Source organism: Oncorhynchus mykiss, chromosome 9 (assembly GCF_013265735.2).
Source record: "Oncorhynchus mykiss isolate Arlee chromosome 9, USDA_OmykA_1.1, whole genome shotgun sequence".
In the NCBI taxonomy this organism is placed as follows: Eukaryota; Metazoa; Chordata; class Actinopteri; order Salmoniformes; family Salmonidae; genus Oncorhynchus; species Oncorhynchus mykiss.
The window spans coordinates 23,008,660-23,027,826 of record NC_048573.1 but is presented as its reverse complement, the minus strand read 5'-3'; the positions used below and the strand labels follow the sequence as shown (position 1 = coordinate 23,027,826).

At 42.4% G+C, this 19,167-nt stretch overlaps 2 protein-coding genes across 2 annotated transcripts in view; one reads left to right on the top strand and one right to left on the bottom strand.

The window, feature by feature from the left end:
- kcnip4 (Kv channel interacting protein 4) overlaps positions 1–19,167 on the top strand; it is a 266,264-nt gene that overhangs the window by 6,167 nt on the left and 240,930 nt on the right. The gene's annotated exons all lie outside the window — the stretch shown is intronic.
- Positions 16,301–17,142, bottom strand: LOC110531753 (ladderlectin-like). Its single transcript, XM_021615146.2, has one exon. The coding sequence runs from the start codon at positions 16,994–16,996 to the stop codon at positions 16,559–16,561; it is 438 nt and encodes a 145-aa protein (XP_021470821.2). The 5' UTR covers positions 16,997–17,142; the 3' UTR covers positions 16,301–16,558.

The following is a 19,167-nucleotide window of genomic DNA, read 5'->3' as shown; positions in this document are numbered from 1 at the left end:
AACACCAGATCAATGATCAGACGTTTCTGGTGACTACAGACTGCAAAGGATGTGTGTATTCTATGTACAAATTAATGTCAAACACTAGCAAATATTATAAAGACACAGTAGGTGGCTGTGTCCTTAAAACAATGGAAATGTGCCTTTAAAAAAATATTTTTGTCAGATTACTTGATCATCAGAATGCAGATCTCTGAAAAAGCAGAAAGCCATTCCAGTATTGGCACCCAGGTTTACGGCTTGCTAAGTGATCTGTCTGTGTATCTACAGACAGTGTTTTAATCAGTAATGCTGACTATTATATGAATTGTAGAAAGCGCAGACCACTGTTCTGTATTGAATTGGGAAAGTGAAGGCATGGTTCCACCCCATGGCTTTCAAATTCACCCATTGATTTTCAAACCATTAGAGAACTCCGGTAGGACGGATGCATTATAAACAAATTGGTCTCTGAAAGTGTTTTTTAAAAGGTGAGAACATGCCAGCCGTCTTAAGACTAACTAGTTACCAAGTTGATTTCATCTAAAAAAGCATCCCTCTGAAAAGGAGGATTAATTGCGGAGGAGAACTTCCCCGTTTGTCTCTCAGGTGCTCTCCACCTCCATCTGTTTGCTTTGGAGCCAGCTTTTTATTGTTTTCCATAGGGGTGCTGGGGTGGGAAGCATCTGCTAGGATGGCCGTCAGACTCGGGCCATAGTGCGAGAGAAGGGGATGGAGGGAGAGATGGATCGAGGCAGATGGGGAGAGGGAGTGGATGTGGTGGAGTCTGTGTGCGGTGGTGGCAGAAATGAACAACACAGGGAGGAGTGAACAGAAGGTGTTTGTTTATGATTGCTGGGGGCCAAAAGGAGACTGGACTGTTTAGATAGTCAACCCCTAGGCTGGTTTATGCCACACATTCCACTCCATTTGACTTCCTTGGATGGGTATGCCAAACAGGTTGTGACAGTGCCAGTCAACTCCTTCACTGTAGTGTGCTGTAGGCTACTTACGCACAGTACAGACGCCATAAGCGAGTCCAACTGAATAGAAATTCTAAGCGGGCTGGCATGGTTGAGCGCTTTGCTTGTTTTCATACAACCCCTCTCAACAGCTCATTGGTTTTCACGATTCACACACCTGTGCAGTGCAGAATTTAAAGTTTTAAACAATTCGTGATTGGTTTAATTTGTCTCAAAAGAACTGCTCTGGCGTGCTGCATGAAACGGAGCCGTGATTCACCCGCACCACGCCGAAAGAGTTCGGCAGCCTCTGCCCCTATCATCAAAAGTCAAGTCCGAGGAGGCGCACTGCAATGTTTCAGACGGCACTCTATCCCCGCTCTTCCAAAGAGAGTGAGATGGGTTTTTTTTGAGCGGTGTTTGAACTAGGGCAACGTGTCAGAGAATGTAGCCAAGCCTTATAATGTACAGAGTTGCACTATTGTCATAGAGGTCTTCTGAAATTTCATGCTGCCTGCCCATATCCTGAAGTACTGATCTGGAATGCTACATCTACAGCCATCAGTCCCCCATGTCAATGATAAATGTTCTGTTTCAAGCTCATCTTCCCCCGCGCTCTTCATTTATGTCCTGTCTGAACGCTTTGAAAGAAAGACATTTATGAAATGTTCCCAACTGCCCATCCGTATGTTTATTGGTGTGGGATGGAGGTCATGGTTCATGTTTCATATATATGATGTAAGAGCATGCAATTAAGTGAAATCATCACATGTACAATGGAATGGCCTGTCCAATTGGCGTCTTTGCGTTCTGATTGGACAGATGAAGAGGTTGATGGATAAAGATAATAGGCTAATGGAGCTCTGCAGAGTTGTCACAATACCCATCTCTTTCTTTTTATCTCACAACACTATTGGAAATGGTGCGAATTGGATTGTGGAAAATAAATCTGATGTTGAGTAAAGGAGCTTGGTTTAGACACCAGTTTGAAACGATTCAGCCCATGAGTCTTGTTGGCTGAGATCTAAGATCCATAGTATGAGTACCACAGTATGAGTCATAATACCCATAAAACCTAGCGGTCAAACAGATGGCTCCAATAGTCATTCCACCATAGGGAATTTCAGAAACACTTCAAATAAGGGCTGTGTTTCGTGTAGGCTTACCCTGGCGTGATGTTTTGATAAAACAAATCTCTCAGACAAGGTCACTAATCAATGTATTCGGCTCTATTTACTCTGATTCGAACATGCTAATTAGCATCAAAGTAGACATCATGCAAGACTACAAATCGCTGCATGCTCCTGCACATCTTTAGTTGACAGCTTTGCAAAATAAGTATTGTCAATTTAAAACTTGCACAAGACAGTGAACAGAATTGTCAATTTAAATGAAAGTTGAAATGTATTCATAGTTCATCCAGAGATTCTCACCCTTTGCCTTGATTCCACAGTCTCATCCAGATCATGACATTTGTAGTTCTTTATGATAGTCACATTAGCAGCTAATTAACATTTCATTTTTGGGGGGTAGAAATAGTGTCCTGGAGAGATTTACACGGTTATCAAAAGTCACACCAGGGTAAGCCTACACAAAACAGACCTTATTTGAACTGTTTCTAAAATCCCCTATGGGGAGAAATGGTGGAAAAAACGATTGGAACTATTTTCTTTGTTTGACTGCTAGGTTTTATGGGTATTATGACTCATACTGTGGTACTCTATTGTCGTTCTCTGACAACGTCCTATACAGTTCTATGTATTGATTTTATAGGGTAGTTGTTTTTTGGAACCTTGTTGCCATTTGGAACATATGATAGATCTTTCAAATTGTTTTGTTCACAATCTCATTCAATAAGAGAAAAGCAAATCTCACACTACCCATTAGAGGTGTGCAGAGTAGTCGGACAAAACTGGTATCGTAACCGATATGGGAAATTTTCTGGATGATCTGAGTATTTTTATGTAATTAACCGTGGGGGGGGGGGGGGGGGGGGTGGTAATTTCCCGGTGCCATCACGCATATTTCTCATGTCAGTCAAGTGAGGTCCTATGTGATCTACATAACTCAACTGGATTGTTTGCCTGCCTAAAGAGAAGGGTGGGCTGTACGTTGATCCTGCTGCTCTGTTTGGATAGAGTGACGCTGTATTTCTCTGTCCACTCACTTCATAATTTCACCCCATCACTTTCTCTTCTGTTTTTAAGGCTGATCATTCAGACCGCTGCTGCCTCTCTTTAGCCTGCTACTATGATAAATGGTAAGAATGTTTGCTATCAATCTATCAAAGTGCATCATATCTAAGCGGGGCGAGTGTAGGGAAAAAAAGATGACACCGTCGACCCACATTCTGATTGATAGCCAACTTGTCTGTCCTCTGCAAGTTGAGGACACAGACACGTCTCTCACACACACACTCCCTCCCTCCCGGCTCCTAATCTGCAGCCTGTTTGGTCTAAACGTGGAGAGAGATTGGTAACCTATTTTGCCAACATCTACTTAGGCATATTAAAACATCTTAGTTTTTTTCCTATCAGTCTCATCTGATCCGACTATCAACTGTCAATTTTCGGATACGATTATGAATATGGCCATGTCGGCACACCCCTACTTCAAGACTATGAAATAACACATATGGAATCGTGTAGTAACCAAAAAAGTGTTAATTAATCCAAATAGGTTTTATATTTGATGGTCTTCAAAGTAGCCACCCTTTGCCTTGATGACAGCTATGCACACTCTTGAAATTCTCTCAACCAACTTCACCTGGAATGCTTTTCCAACAGTCTTGAGGGAGTTCCCACATAAGCTGAGCACTTGTTGGCTGCTTTTCCTTCACTCTGTGGTCCAACTCATCCCAAACCATCTCAATTGGGTTGAGGTCTGGTGATTGTGGAGGCCAGGTCATCTGATGCAGCACTCCATCACTCTCCTTCTCAATCAAATGGCCCGTAGACAGCTTGGAGGTGTGTTGGGTCATTGTCCTGTTGAAAAACAAGTGATAGTCCCACTAAGTGCAAACCAGATGGGATGGTGTATCACTGCAGAATGATGTGGTAGCCATACTGGTTTAGTGTGCCTTCAATTCTAAATAAATCACTGACAGTGTCACCAGCAAAGCACCATCACGCCACCTCCGTGCTTCACGGTGGGAACCACACACGCAGAGATCATCCCTTCACCTACTCTGCGTCTCAGACACTGCAGTTGGAACCAAAAATGTCAAATTTTGACTAATCATATAAAAGGACAGATTGCAACCGGTTTGATGTCCATTGTTTGTGTTTCTTGGCCCAAGCAAGTCTCTTCTTATTATTGGTGTCCTTTTAATAGTGGTTTCTTTGCAGCAATTTGACCGTGAAGGCCTGACTCAGTCAGTTTCCTCTGAACAGTCGATGTGGATGTCTTGCTTGAACTCTGAAGCATTTTTTTGGGCTGCAATTTCTGAGGCTGGTGACTCTCTAATGAACTATGGGTCTTAATTTCCTGTGGCGGTCCTCATGAGAGCCAGAATTCATCAAAACCATCAAGGGCTTTGTGACTGCACTTGAAACTTTCAAAGTTCTTGACGAACTGCAGAAATCTCTGAAGCTGGAGACTCATATCTCCCTCCCTAGCTTTAAGCACCAGCTTGTCAGAGCAGCTCACAGATCACTGCACCTGTACATAGCCCATCTGTAAACAGCCCATCTATCTACTTACCTCATCCCCATACTGTATTTATTTATTTATTTATCTTGCTCCTTTGCACCCCAGTATCTCTACTTGCACATTCATCTTCTGCACATCTACCATTCCAGTGTTTTAATTGCTATATTGTAATTACTTTGCCACCATGGCCTACTTATTGCCTTAAATCCCTTCTTACCTCATTTGCACTCACTGTATATATATAATTTTTGTTTTCTTTTGTTCTTTTGTTGTATTATTGACTGTTTTGTTTATTCCATGTAACTCTGTGTTGTATGTGTCAAATTGCTTTGCTTTCTTTGACAGGTCACAGTTGCAAATGAGAACTTGTTCTTAACTAGCCTACCTGGTTAAATAAAGGTGAAATAAATAATTAATGTTCTGCATTGACTGACTTTCATGTCTTAAACTAATGATGAACTTTTGTTTCTCTTTGGTTATTTGAGCTGTTCTTGCACTAATATGGACTTGGTCTTTTGGACTTTGCCTTCTGTATACCCCCCCTACCTTGGCACAACACAACTGATTATCCCCAAACTCATTAAGAAAGAAAGAAATTCCACAAATTAACTTTTAACAAGGCACACCTGTTAATGGCAATGCATTCCAGGTGACTACCTCATGAAGCTGGTTGAGAGAATGCCAAAAGTGTGCAAGCTGTCAAGGCAAACGGTGGCTACTTTGAAGAATCTCAAATATAAAATATATTTTAAATTGTTTAACACCTTTTTTGGTTACTACATGATTCCATATGTGTTATTTCATAGTTCTTAGTTCTTCACTATTATTCTACATTGTAGAAAATATTAAAAATAAAGAAAAACCCTTGAATGAGTAGGTGTGTGCCAACTTTTGACTGGTACTGTATACTGTTCCTGAACAGACCCGTTAATAACGTTATTTTACGGTCATGACATTTTTTTCCCCCAGTCCCTGCAAACGCAACAGTGCCTATGCAAAGCCTTCATTTTGTCACTCACTTATTCCAGTGTCTGCCTGCCAGCTATACATTTTCCCCCGTGTGTAGGCTACCTCCCCGTGTGTAGGCTACCTCGTCAGAAGCATAGTCTGCCGTAGCGACTGACATTACAAGCATGATTCGGTGATTAGGGAGAGATTTTATTATTAGGTGAATGGAATAACTTTTCCATTGAGGGTTAAGGATCCTATAGTATCAAGTTTCACTTTGGATTTATTAACTACAAAAGTTAGATGTGTTTATTTACATTCGGGTGCTGCTCTACACACACACACACACACACACACACACACACACACACACACACACACACACAAGCTTGTTAGCTACATTGCTAGCTAGCTCTGATCTAGCTCTCAAACTCTAGGCGGCATTGTGTAATGTAGTGAAACAGAGTCATGATCAAGGGTGCTATCTCTGGTCCAACGCTAGTTAAGCCAACTCTCTGAAGTTCAAAGGCATTCAAAGTTTGTTCATAGAAGCCGCTCCACCGTAGGTAGAATTCTGTGGGCCTAATTCAGATAATGCATGTCATAACAAGATGCCCAGCACCCTCCTCACCTGTGAAATTTCAGTTAAATCCTGCCAGCACTACACTTGTCTGTCCAGTGCATGTACATGGCTTGCCCGCTCTATAGCAAGTTGCTCTATCCATTGGTGACGTAATGTTGAGCTGAATATAATTTTTGTTTTCCAAGGTTTAAAAACGAACAGAAAGGAATGATATCAACCATAACTTTTTGGGGATTTGTTTTGGGGACCTGTTCAAAACTTTTTTTTTTTTGTGGACTAACTGATGGAACAGAATGAAAACAACGATTCTGTTCTGAACATAACAATTGTAAAATAGTTTTGGTTTCAACTCTTGCTTTTTAGGATTAAATGATTTGCGCAAATGGACTCTGTCCCAACGTGTAGTGATCAAGTGCTTTGATATAACTAATTTTAGCAATGAATGTTATCATTCTTTTTGGGGGCAGTGCAGATGGAAGTGCATTATAACTATTTTGCCACACTGTTGAAGCAGACAAAGGTTTGGCATGTTAATGGTTTGACATTTTTGATATACATTCAGAAAAAAAAGTCCAATGATTTATACCCACAGTCTGTTAAAGCTCCCCAATAAAGCATTCTGGCAACTCTAGATTTGTCTTATTTCTTCAAGTTCATTACTCAGAATAAGCGACACTTTGATCGCAATAAGGGGAAAGTAGAAACCCTTTCTTACCACCTGTGTATAGTGTACTGAGTGTTTCCTCTCTAACACCCAACTGTGTTAAATTGCTGCTTGGACTAGAATGTAGTGGAATCTAAAACATTCTAATCTTTCTATTCTCACAATATTGCTCAGTCGGCATTCCTTGTCTCTGTGTAGTTGCAGTCAGATTTTGTATTACATCGGACTAATGACTGTTTTCCTTGTATGCATAGGCAGACACAAACACAATGAAAAGTAATGTCTTTCAACGTGCTCGTACAAGAATAATTCACTAAAATCCGATGTAATGGGAATACTGGATTATGTCTCAAACATCTTTTCTTCTATCAGGCGTATTTTGTTCATGTTGACATTGCTGGTTGAGCCATGAACCCAGGCTGACAAGATTGTGCCACAAGCAACTTAAATTAAGTGACTCTTGCCTTACATTTTCTGTTGCTCTTTACTATAGGCCAGCAGTCAATTTGATATCTTTGGAAGACTACTTTCCCCTGAAGTAGGATGATATGTTACAGTAGGCATTGTTTTGCATAGGAATTGGAAGATGGAGCCGGAGGGGATGGCTGGCTGCGGTCTTATTTGCTCTTAACCAACCATGCTATTTTTAAGTTTTTTTCGCGTTGTTCGTAACTTGTTTTGTACATAATGTTGCTGCTAACGTCTTATGAACGAACATCTCGAATATCAGAACTGCGATTACTCACCTCAGATTAGATAGAGTTTATATTCAATAAAGGAGATACTACAGACACCCGACCAGGCCCAAATCCCTGTCATTGGCTGGACAAGGAAACAGGTTTAGTGGAAGAAATCTGCCTTTGCCTTCTGTCCTGCTAGCTAATGTTCAATCGCTGGAAAATAAATTGGACAAACTGAAAGAACGTATATCCTACCAACGGGACATTAACTGTAATATCTTATGTTTCACCGAGTCATGGCTGAACGACGACATTAAGAACATAGTGTATAACCCACCAGCTCTATCGGCTGGCTAGAACAGCAGTCTCTGGTAAGACAGGGCGGGGGCCTATGCATATATGTAAACAGCTGGTGTACGATATCAATGGGAGTGTCTAGGTTTTGATCGCCTGAGGTAGTGTGGTCTACAGCTTATCATGATACTCTATCTACCTAGAGTTTTCATCTGTATTTTTCATAGCGGTTTACATACCACCATAGACCACCCCTGGGACTACAACCGCACTCAATGAGCTGTATACCGCCATAAGCAAACAGGAAAACACTCATCCAGAGGTGGCGCTCCTAGTGGCCGGGGACTTTAATGCAGGGAAGCTAAATCAGTTTGACCTAATTTCTATAAGCATGTTAAATGTGCAACCAAAGGGAAAAAAATGACCACCTTTACTCCATACACAGAGACGCGTACAAAGCTCTCCCTCGCCCTCCATTTGGCAAATCTGACCATAATTCTATCCTCCTGATTCCTGCTTACAAGCAAAAATTAAAGCAGGAAGCACCAGTGATTCGGTCTATAAAAAAAGTGGTAAGATTAAGCAGATCTACTGGATTCTTTTGCTAGCACAGACTGGAACATATTCCGGGATTCTTCCGATGGCATTGATGAGTATACCACATCAGTCACTGGCTATATCAATAAGTGCATCGAGGGACGTTGTCCTCAGTGACTGTACGTACATACCCCAACCAGAAGCCATGGATTACAAGCAACATTCGCACTGAGCTAAAGGGAAGATCTGCCGCTTTCAAGGAGCAGGACTCTAAACCGGAAGCTTATAAGAAATCCCACTATGCCCTCCGACGAACCATCAAACAGGCAAAGCGTCAATACAGGACTAAGATCGAATCGTACTATACCGGCTCCGACACTCGTCGGATGTAGCAGGGCTTGCAAACTATTAGACTACAAAGGGATGCACAGCCGTGAGCTGCCCAGTTACATAGGCCTACCAGATGAGCTAAATAACTTCTATGCTCGCTTCGAGGCAAGAAACACTGAAACATGCATGAGAGCATCAGCTGTTTCGGACTACTGTGTGATCACACTCTCCACAGCCGTTGTGAGTAAGACCTTCAAAAAGCTCAAAATTCACAAGGCCGCAGGGCCAGACAGATTACCAGGACGTGTACTCCAAGCATGTACTGACCAACTGGCAAGTGTCTACCCTGACATTTTCAATCTGTCCCTGATTGAGTCTGTAATACCTACCTGTTTCAAGCAGACCACCATAGTCACTGTGCCCAAGAACACTAAGGTAACCTGCCTAAATGACTACGGACCTGTAGCACTGTAGCCATGAAGTTCTTTGAAAGGCTGGTGTCATGACGTTGCCCTCTTTGGGTATAGCATGCCCCATCCCCCTCCCCCTTGCCTCCTTCAACAAGACTGCTGTGGTCAAAGAGAGGTTGTAAATTCCTGAGAAGACCCTGCCACATGGCCACACAGTATAAGAGGCAGAGTAAATTTTCATAGAGAACAAAGGAATTTCTCCCACCTCACAGAACTCGAGGTCCGAAAAAAATTCATGTTCTGGAGAAGGTATAAAAGATCAGTGAAGAATCCAGCTACGAACTGGTCTGTTTGTTACAACTTGGGGAGCTCATGGGAGACGGTGTGGCCACATTACCATAACGCTGTTTTTATAATGGCCTCAGATATGAGGTTTACATCTAATTGTTGTATAAGATGAATGAGTGAGTATGATACTGTTTACACAATTTTACAATGTGATTTTGGACTGTTTAATGAAGGAAAACTCCAATTCCCTTTTTGAGTTAACTAAATCAGAGGACTGCCCCTGAGCCCAGTTAGGGTCAGGCATCCTGGGACAGCCCTTTTCTGCCATTCTGAATAAAACCCAACTTTGAGAAATTATCACCAGACCATATTTTTCTCCATTAAGAGAGGACGAAGGTTGCAGACCATTGCTGAATCTTTTAACCATACCACGTTTTTAAACTCTTAGACTATCGATACCGACAGAACAAGAACAAGTCTTTGATATTAATTACTAGTCTGCAAATAGGAATTCGGTATCATTGAACGCGAAGAACGACAACCTCCATAAACATCCATTCTATAACAAATGAATGAATGTCACTCTGAACTATCCCCTCTAACCGAGAGAGAGAGGATGAAACTCTCCAACAGAAACAAACACACTCATGACTGCACAGCCAGGCACGACTCCAACATCATCATTAAGTTTGCTGATGTCACAACAGTGGTAGGCCTGATCAACGATGGGACTGACCACCTCCCTGTAGGCTGAGACCTGACAGTGTGGTGCAAGGACACCCTCTCCCTCAACGTGATCAAGACAGAGGAGATGATTGTGGACTACAAGAAAAGGAGGACCGAGCACGCCCCCATTCTCATCGACGGGGCTGTAGTGGAGTAGGTTGAGAGCTTCAAGTTCCTTGGCGTCCACATCACCAACAAACAATTATGGTCCAAGCACATCAAGACAGTCGTGAACAGGGCACGACAAAACCTATTCCCCCTCAGGAGACTGAACAGAATTATCATGGGTACTCAGATCCTCAAAAGGTTCTCCAGCTGCACCATCGAGAGCATCCTGACTGGTTGCATCACCGCCTGGTATGGCAACTGCTCGGACCGTAAGGCGCTACAGAGGCTAGTGTGTACGGCCCAGTACATCACCGGGGCCAAGCTTCCTGCCATCCAGGACCTCTATACCAGGCCCTATCCGAGGAAGGCCCTCAGACTCCAGCCACGATAATCATAGTTTTCTCTCTGCTACCGCACGGCAAGCGGTACCGGAGCCCCAAGTCTAGGTCCAAGAGGCTTCTTAACAGCTTCTACCCCCAAGCCATAAGACACCTGAACAGCTAATCAAATGGCTACCCAGACTATTTGCATGCCCCCCTCCCCTTCTCTACGCTGCTTCCACTCTCTGCTATTATCTATGCATAGTCACTTTAACTCTACCTACACGTACATATTACCTATGTACCGGTACCCCCTGTATATAGCCCTGCGTTTGTTATTTACTGCTGCTCTTTAGTATTTTATCTCATTTAAAAAAAATGTATTTTTTTAACTGCATTGTTGGCTAAGGGCTTGTAAGTAGGCATTTCACTAAGGTCTACCTACACCTGTTGTATTCGGCGCATGTGACAGAATTTGATATGAATCCATGGTTCTTCAATACCTTGATGTGTGACATTTAGTGTGCTCTCTGTTAGACAGGTGAACTGGATGTGATCGCATCGGAGCTGGGCATTGTGGGCCATGTGTGGGCAGGGTTCTGCATCTTTACTGAGGAGTCATGACCCTATATGGGAGGAACATGACCAGCTGAAGTGGCCGGTCTGGCCCTGTCCATGTCCTCAGTCCGCCCATAATCCTGCCTACTTCTGCACCCAAACAACCCTGCTTTGGGTAGAAGTTATCCTTACCAAATCCTAACCTTAGAGACACTCGGCTATTTTTGAAATTTCGTGTTGAAAAACAATATCCCAAGTATAAATAGAGTAATATACACGATTGCAGAAGCAATGGAGGACAAAAGAGAAAGGCCCACCTCCCCACTTGTGCCATGTCATACGTGGACCACCTATTGATGTGCCTTTTTTTGTTAAATAAATCAGGTTATAAATTAGAGGAAAAGGAGACTGGAGTGCCATTTTTAGTCATTAGATGGCAAGCGATACTGACCCTAGAGTGTCGTGGGACAACGTCTTGCTGCTCTTACTATCCCACAATGTACACACCTATGATGTGTGCAATAACCCACATTATGCGGTCTTTCTTGTAAACCCTTCACCCCTTTCAGAAATCAAACATACATATTTGTTAAACATTTGTTAATGTGTCTCTGAAGAAAAATATCTCTTCTGTTACATATCTGAAATGGACAGCTGGATAGCATATCCATTCCCAGAAAACACTATTTGGTACAACAGCAGTAATGGTGTGCAAGGCTGACATCCAGTGGTAGTACAGTGAAACTGAACTATTCCTTCAGACTAAGAACACATGAGATCCCAGTACACTAAGCACAGGATGACATGTTCTAGTTGATTGGCATAGTTTCCTTGTCTCCTTTCGTCCATCACCACTGACACATGAAAGGACTGGATATGTTTCTGCCATGCAGCTTTCACCTCTTATTCCCTTTCAGATTAGTGGTCATGGAAGAAATATTATTAAACGTTTTACGTGGGAAAGGCGCTAGAGAAACGGCTCCAGTCTTATGTACTGACAGTTTGTTATGCTCTCATCCATTTGCAAACAGTTGGCCTAATGAGATTTGCTGAAATTCAGCAAAAAAAGGAAAGTCCTCTCACTGTTAACTGTGTTTTATTTTCAGCAAACTTAACATGCATAAATGTTTGTATGAACATAAGCTTTAACAACTGAGATATAAACTGAACATGTTCCACAGATTTGTCCCTGAACAAAGGGTGGGGGTGGGGGGTCAAAATCAAAAGTAACAGTCAGTATCTGGTGTGGCCACCAGCTGTATTAAGTTCATGGACTCATGGACTGCACTAAATTTGCCAGTCCTTGCTGTGAGATGTTACCCCACTCTTCCACCAAGGCACCTGAAGGTTCCCGGACATTTCTGGGAGGAAAGGCCCTAGCCCTCACCCTCCGATCCAACCGGTCCCAGGTGTGCTCAATGGGATTGAGATCCGGGCTCTTCGCTGACCATGACAGAACACTGACATTCCTGTCTTGCAGGAAATCATGCACAGAACGAGCAGTATGGCTGGAGGCATTGTCATGCTGGAGGGTCATGTCAGGATGAGCCTGCAGGAAGGGAACCTGAGGGAGGAGGATGTCTTCCCTGTAACGCACAGCGTTGAGATTGCCTGCAATGACAACAAGCTCAGTCCGATGATGCTGTGACACACCGCCCCAGACCATGACGGACCCTCCACCTCCAAATCGATCCCGCTCCAGAGTACAGGCCTCGGTGTCACACTCATTCCTTCGATGATAAATGCGAATCCGACCATTCCCCCCCCCCCCCCCGGTGAGACAAAATCACGACTCGTCAGTGTCTTGTCCAGGGGTGGTGGGTTATGCCCATAGGCGACGTTGTTGCTGGTGATGTCTGGTGAGGACCTAGCTTACAACAGGCCTACAAGCCCTCAGTCCAGCCTCTCTGTCTGAGCACTGATGGAGGGATTGTGCGTTCCTGGTCTAACTCGGGCAGTTGTTGCCATCCTGTACCTGTCCCGCAGGTGTGATGTTCCGATGTACCGATCCTGTGCAAGTGTTGTTACACGTTGTCTGCCACTGCGAGGACAATCAGCTGTCCGTCCTTTCTCCCTGTAGCGCTGTTTTAGGCGTCTCACAGTACGGACATTGCAATTTATTGCCCTGGCCACATCTGCAGCACGTTCACGCAGATGAGCAGGGACCCTGAGCATCTTTCTTTTGGTGTTTTTCAGAGTCAGTAGAAAGGCCTATTTAGTGTCCTACATTTTCATAACTGTGACCTTAATTGCCTACTGTCTGTAAGCTGTTAGTGTCTTAATGGTTCCACAGGTGCATGTTCATTAATTGTTTATGGATCATTGAACAAGCATGGGAAACAGTGTTTAAACCCTTTACAATAAAGATATGTGAAGTTATTTAGATTTTTACGAATGATTTATCAAAGACAGTCCTGAAAAAGGGAAGTTTCTTTTTTTTGCTGAGTGCAAATGAGAAACAGATCAATTCTGGATCTGACCATTGACCTATTACACCAGGTGTATTCCTTTTTAAGTTTTTTATTAAAGAAAAGCCATTGATCGATCACCTAATTTAGCAGTAATCTGACTGATGTCACCAATCTAGGTCTCTGAGCTATTCTAGGGGAATATCTATCGAAAGACCAAATCAGAGAGATAGGTAGGAGTAAGCCCATGTAATGCTTTGTAGGTTAGCAGTAAAACCTTAATCAGCCATTGCCTTAACAGGAAGCCAGTGTAGGGAGGCTAGCACTGGAGTAATATGATCAAATTTTTTGGTTCTAGTCAGGATTCTAGCAGGTTGGACTGGTGCGCTTCACTAAATAGATGGCATCATCAGGGAGGAAAATCATAGATATATTGAAGCAACATCTCAAGACATCAGTCAGGAGGTTAATACTTGGTCGCAAATGGGTCTTCCAAATGAACAATGACCCCAAGCATACTTCCAAAGTTGTGGAAAAATGCCTTAAGGACAATAAAGTCAAGGTATTGGGAGTGTACATCACGAAGCCCTGACCTCAATCCTATAGAAAATTTGTGGGCAGAACTGAAAAAGCGTGGGCGAGCAAGGAGTCCTACAAACCTGACTCAGTTACACCATCTCTGTCAAAATTCATCAAACTTATTGTGGGAGGCTACCCGAAACGTTTGACCCAATTTAAACTATTTTAAAGGCAGTGCTACCAAATACTAATTGAGATTATGTAAACTTCTGACCCACTGGGAATGTGACGAAATAAATAATTCTCTCTACTATTATTCTGACATTTCACATTCTTAAAATAAAGTGATCCTAACTGACCTAAGACAGAATTTTTACTAGGATTAAATGTCAGGAATTGTGAAACTGCGTTTAAATGTATTTGGCTTAGGTGTATGTAAACTTCCGACTTCAACTGTAGGTAGCCCTCCTGTCAGGTAGCTCGCTACAGTTACCCATAGCTGGCGTGCTAGTTTTATAGTTTTGTCATTTTATTAAAAAAAAAAATTAAGCCCATTTGCCAACCATAAAATCAGTATATATAATATGTATTTATATATGTTTTTCCAGGCTAGCTTGATACTTTTTTCTGACATGCCGAAAATGCAGCCTTGTGATTATATTTGACACATCACAGCCACCAGAGTTTGACATGCGACTACAGTTTGCATTGAATTGTGGGTCATATCAACCCCGCAAGTGACCAAACTTGTTCACTCGCTCCCTCGTGCTAAATTGGGGGCGAGGAGGCAACGTTAGTGAATTGGACCTCCACTTAAGATGCCAATCAAACTGCATCTGTTTTCGATGGGGATTCCCCCGAGGGAAAGCGGATAGCACAAGGGCTGAGGGGGTAAAAATTATGTGTTTGGACTGCAGCCACTGTATGTTGGCTACATGAAGTAAAGAACATTTTAATGTAGCCAAAGATTATAGTGTCCCATAGGAAACACTGAATAACACTTTGGTTCCTACCCTGTCAAAATAACTCCTGCCTGGCATTTTCATTTGTTGTCATGTCACACTGTATTCAAAGTGTCCACCATTATATTCTAACTATAGAATTCAAATAATCATTTTTTTCCATGATTCCAACAGTTCACTCAAGTGTTTTTCAATTAACAGAATTTGGTAAAGGCCTAGATATCGTGCAGCCCTACGTGGCAGTGTGGCTTTAAAAATGAGTGCAGGAAATGTGGAAATTGAGAAATGTAGTTTGTTTTATACTGTTCAAATAATCAGAATGGAGAAAGACCCATTTTGAAATAACTTAATGTGTTGCCACCCTATGCAAATTTAGAACATAAAATACCGTCATACTGTCACTTTAAAAAAAATATTGGAATACCGGAATACTGGTAGTTTGACAGGATTGACCAGCCCTACGTTACACCCCTACCAAATAGGTATTGTATTTCAGGCAGAATGCTAATGGGTTTTTAGCTAAGCTCAGCACTGTTGATTGCAAAATCTGTCAAAACAATTAATTTTAAGATCGATATTTACAACAGATAGCCTAGCATATGGTGGAGCCAAACAGTGCTGTCACACGCTGCATTCATTCATTCCTGATGTACATTTTGTCACTGTTGGTGTAAAGTCTCACCCCAAATAGCCTCTTGCTAGTGAGCTGAGAAAAGAGAGCCCCTGAGAAAAATAGTGACCTCTAGTATGTAGGATACAGTACTTTTGTATTGTGCTCCTTTGCAACAATGTCCGTGAAGGGCCGAGTGTCAGAGGCCAGAATCCCAGGTGGCTTGTTCAGTGTGCATCTCTACAGTGTCTTTGGAACACGCTGACTGTTAAAGAGCCACTTGTTATCTGCGAAAAGCAGGCACCTCTTGCCTAAATAATAATTTATGGAAACATTCCAATCCATCAGAGCAGGGCACATCTCCTGAGTGTGTTTATAAAGTGGCTTGCTACTCAGGCCGTTAATGTCAGGTGAAAAGGCTGCTATGGGGGAGACGGAGAACAAGCAAACATGGACTGCGCCGCTCTCACTATTCATTACAATTATGCGAAGTTGGCTCTTCCCTAGTTCCTCTTCCCTAGTTCCCTAGTCCCTAGCTCTTCCCTAGTTCCCTAAATCCCTTTTTTTTTAAGTGCTGAAGTCTCATTTGGGAAATAATTACAATCCGTGAATAATTATTACTGTAGTGTAAAAATTATTGATTGGTATATTCAATGATTGTCCTTTTTTCCCTTTTAAGTTGTATTCTTGACAGATACAGTCTAAGAATCATGTCGCCCCACAAACCAGTTGAGGTTGTCCTTACAATAACATGCGTAGCCACTTGAATATATACAGGACTAATCCTTTATTTATATTTGACAAACATGATCAAACTGCCCTTATTTTGGTCTTAACAAGGTGGCTGTAACTAACAAATGCAGAGATAAAAATCGAAACGATGATGCACATAATGGAGTGCGGTTTTTCGTGTTAGTCATGTTAAGTAGCAATTTATTCTTACTCATTTGCTAATAGTCATCATGAAAATACATAGGAAAACTAAACAAAATAGACATCTTGATTAAGGCGACGTCAGAGCTTATAGTTTCATGGAACATACAGAAGGTAACGTCCTACTGCAGACATAATCATTCCAGCGTTTTTCTTCTCCATAGTTCATATGCATACAGTTCTCATTTCCCATGGCGTTATCAGGCTGTACATTGCTCCAGTCGCGGTAGTAGAACCTGGACCCATCACTCCACAGCCAAAGGCGCTCCTGGGTAGCGTACTGTCCGCCGATCCAGACTCTTGGGAAGTCGTGTGTCTCTCTGCGGATCATCTCCTGAATTAAGTGCTTCTCTTCTGTGCTGTGGATGGATGCCAGGTTGGCCCCCTGAAACACGCAGTACTGCTCCGACTCGGCCCATGTCCGTTCGGTGCGGATGTATGTGAAACAGCGGTGCCCATGTTTGAACCAGCCTGTGGAGCATACACTACTGCTTTCTGTCTTCACCTGCTCATCCTCCAGAGACATGGACTGCTCTACACCAAGCTCCTCTGATGGCTCGAGAGAGAGAGAGAGAGAGAGAGACCCTGTCCGGCGTCTGTTTCCTCAAACACCTGTGGGTTCTGTGGGTTCTGTTCAAAGTAGTTTCCCTCAACACCCATGTCCTCCATAGGAGGAACATGTTCGGCGTCAATCTTCTGTAAGATTTCAAAAGTAGGGAGCTCTGGGTTTGCCTCTAGTGAACGCTCAAGAGGAAGAAGTTGGGCCTCCATTAAGGGCGTTGTGTTGCTGAGCTCCAAGCCGGCACAGACAAGTATGAGGATGGTCAACTTCGCCATGGCGCTAGTCTCCTATTAGAGGGTTCTGTTCATCTGGAGAAAGAGATGCACCTTTAATACAGTACAGGCCACAAAGTGAATTCCTAACAATGGTTAACTAGTGTTGCTGATATAAGATTTTTTACGAGTGATTCTTGTAGCAATTGATCAAAGTACAAAAAAACAGGCAAATATCTGTTTCCTTATTGAGAAATGCCACCACGTGAGTGCAGGGATTTATTGTAAACAAGAAACGTGCCGAGTTAGTCTTTTATGGTCATCTCTTTTTCCTTGTCATGGCATGTTTCTTGATACCATCCATGTTTTTTTTGTATTTTTTTTTTACAAAGTTATAGGCAGTCGACTGCATTATGAATTCAGACACATCAGTTTTATGTTTTTTTTTTATTATCCTGACCTCGACATTGGCTTCCTTGTTCTGGGCTTTGTTGTCTTAGGATTTTCCCCATGGTATATCATATTACTTGATATGGTCAAGAGGTCACAGTATCAAATTTCTTGTGCTTGTGAGTGGTAGTGTATGAGTAAAAGCCGAACAATTCATGATGCTCAAGAAGTGAAGTGTTCTGTTTTAAAATGGCACAATGTATACTTTTATTGGCAAATTAAAGACTTTAGTTGTAAAAAAGACAGGGCCAGCTCAGTTGGTGTACTAAATCCAATACCTGGCGGGCTCAACCTCTTTACATTAAATGCCGCATGGGATTTTATTAAGGAGGCAATTTGCTATGCCCCTTTTGCTATTTTTAGCTGCTGTTTTTGATGGAGGACCAGATTATAGCCCTGGTGTGTGTGATACGCAGTGTGCTTCTGCTGTCTGGCCCTGCTGTGGTTACCCAATGACTTGTTCTCATGAAACCACAGGGCTTCTGACCACAATGACATTGTGGTACTGGGCAAGTTTGCACTTACACACTCAGTACAGGCATTTCTAGATAAAGGATTATTAAAGCCAAGCATTTGTTGATCAAACATACATTGCATCAGTTCCGTTGTGCACACTTGTTGGGACAGTAAGTAGACACATTTTTAAGTGAGACGATTAGAATGATAATCTCTTCCTCAAGGATGTGTGAAGTTCACGTTCAGGGGATGCACATGAGCTTCCAGTAGTTTGGAATACATCTAGGAAAGTAGGAGAGGGTCAGGAAATTCTAAGTATACGACTGTCCTCTTCTTGGAGACAACTCTGGTAACTTTCTATGAACCACATATGAATTGTGTATTATGAATATACTTATAGTCCATTCTATCACCCATCATGGTTTAAAATTGATCTATTGTTGTCATGAAACCACTATGTAATGGCCTGAATCAAAGTTTATGTGCGCCGAATACAACAGTTTATTATTTTTCAAGGGAAGTCAGTTAAGAATAAATTATTTTCAATTACTGCCTAGGAACAGGGGCAGAACGACAGATTTGTACCTTGTTAGCTCGGGGATTCGATCTTGCAGACGACACAAGAGTAGGCCTGATCAACCTTTCGGTTGCTAGTCCAACGCACTAACCACTAGGTTATGCTGCTGCCCAGTGAAATGCTTACTTACAGGCTCTAACCAAGAGTGCAAAAAGGGTTTTAGGTGAGCAATAGGAAAGTAAAGACTTAAAAACAACAGTAAAAAGACAGTGAAAAATAACAGTAGCGAGGCTATATATGGTAGCAAGGCTATAAAAGTAGTCAGACTGAGGTAGTATGCACATGTAGATATGGTTAAAGTGACTATGATGGACAGAGAGTAGCAGTAGCGTAAAAGAGGGTCTGGGGGGGCACTCAATGCAAATAGTCCGGGTAACCATTTGATTAACCGTTGAAGCCTTTTTGTCCTGGACTTGGCACTCCGGTACCGCTACCGAACA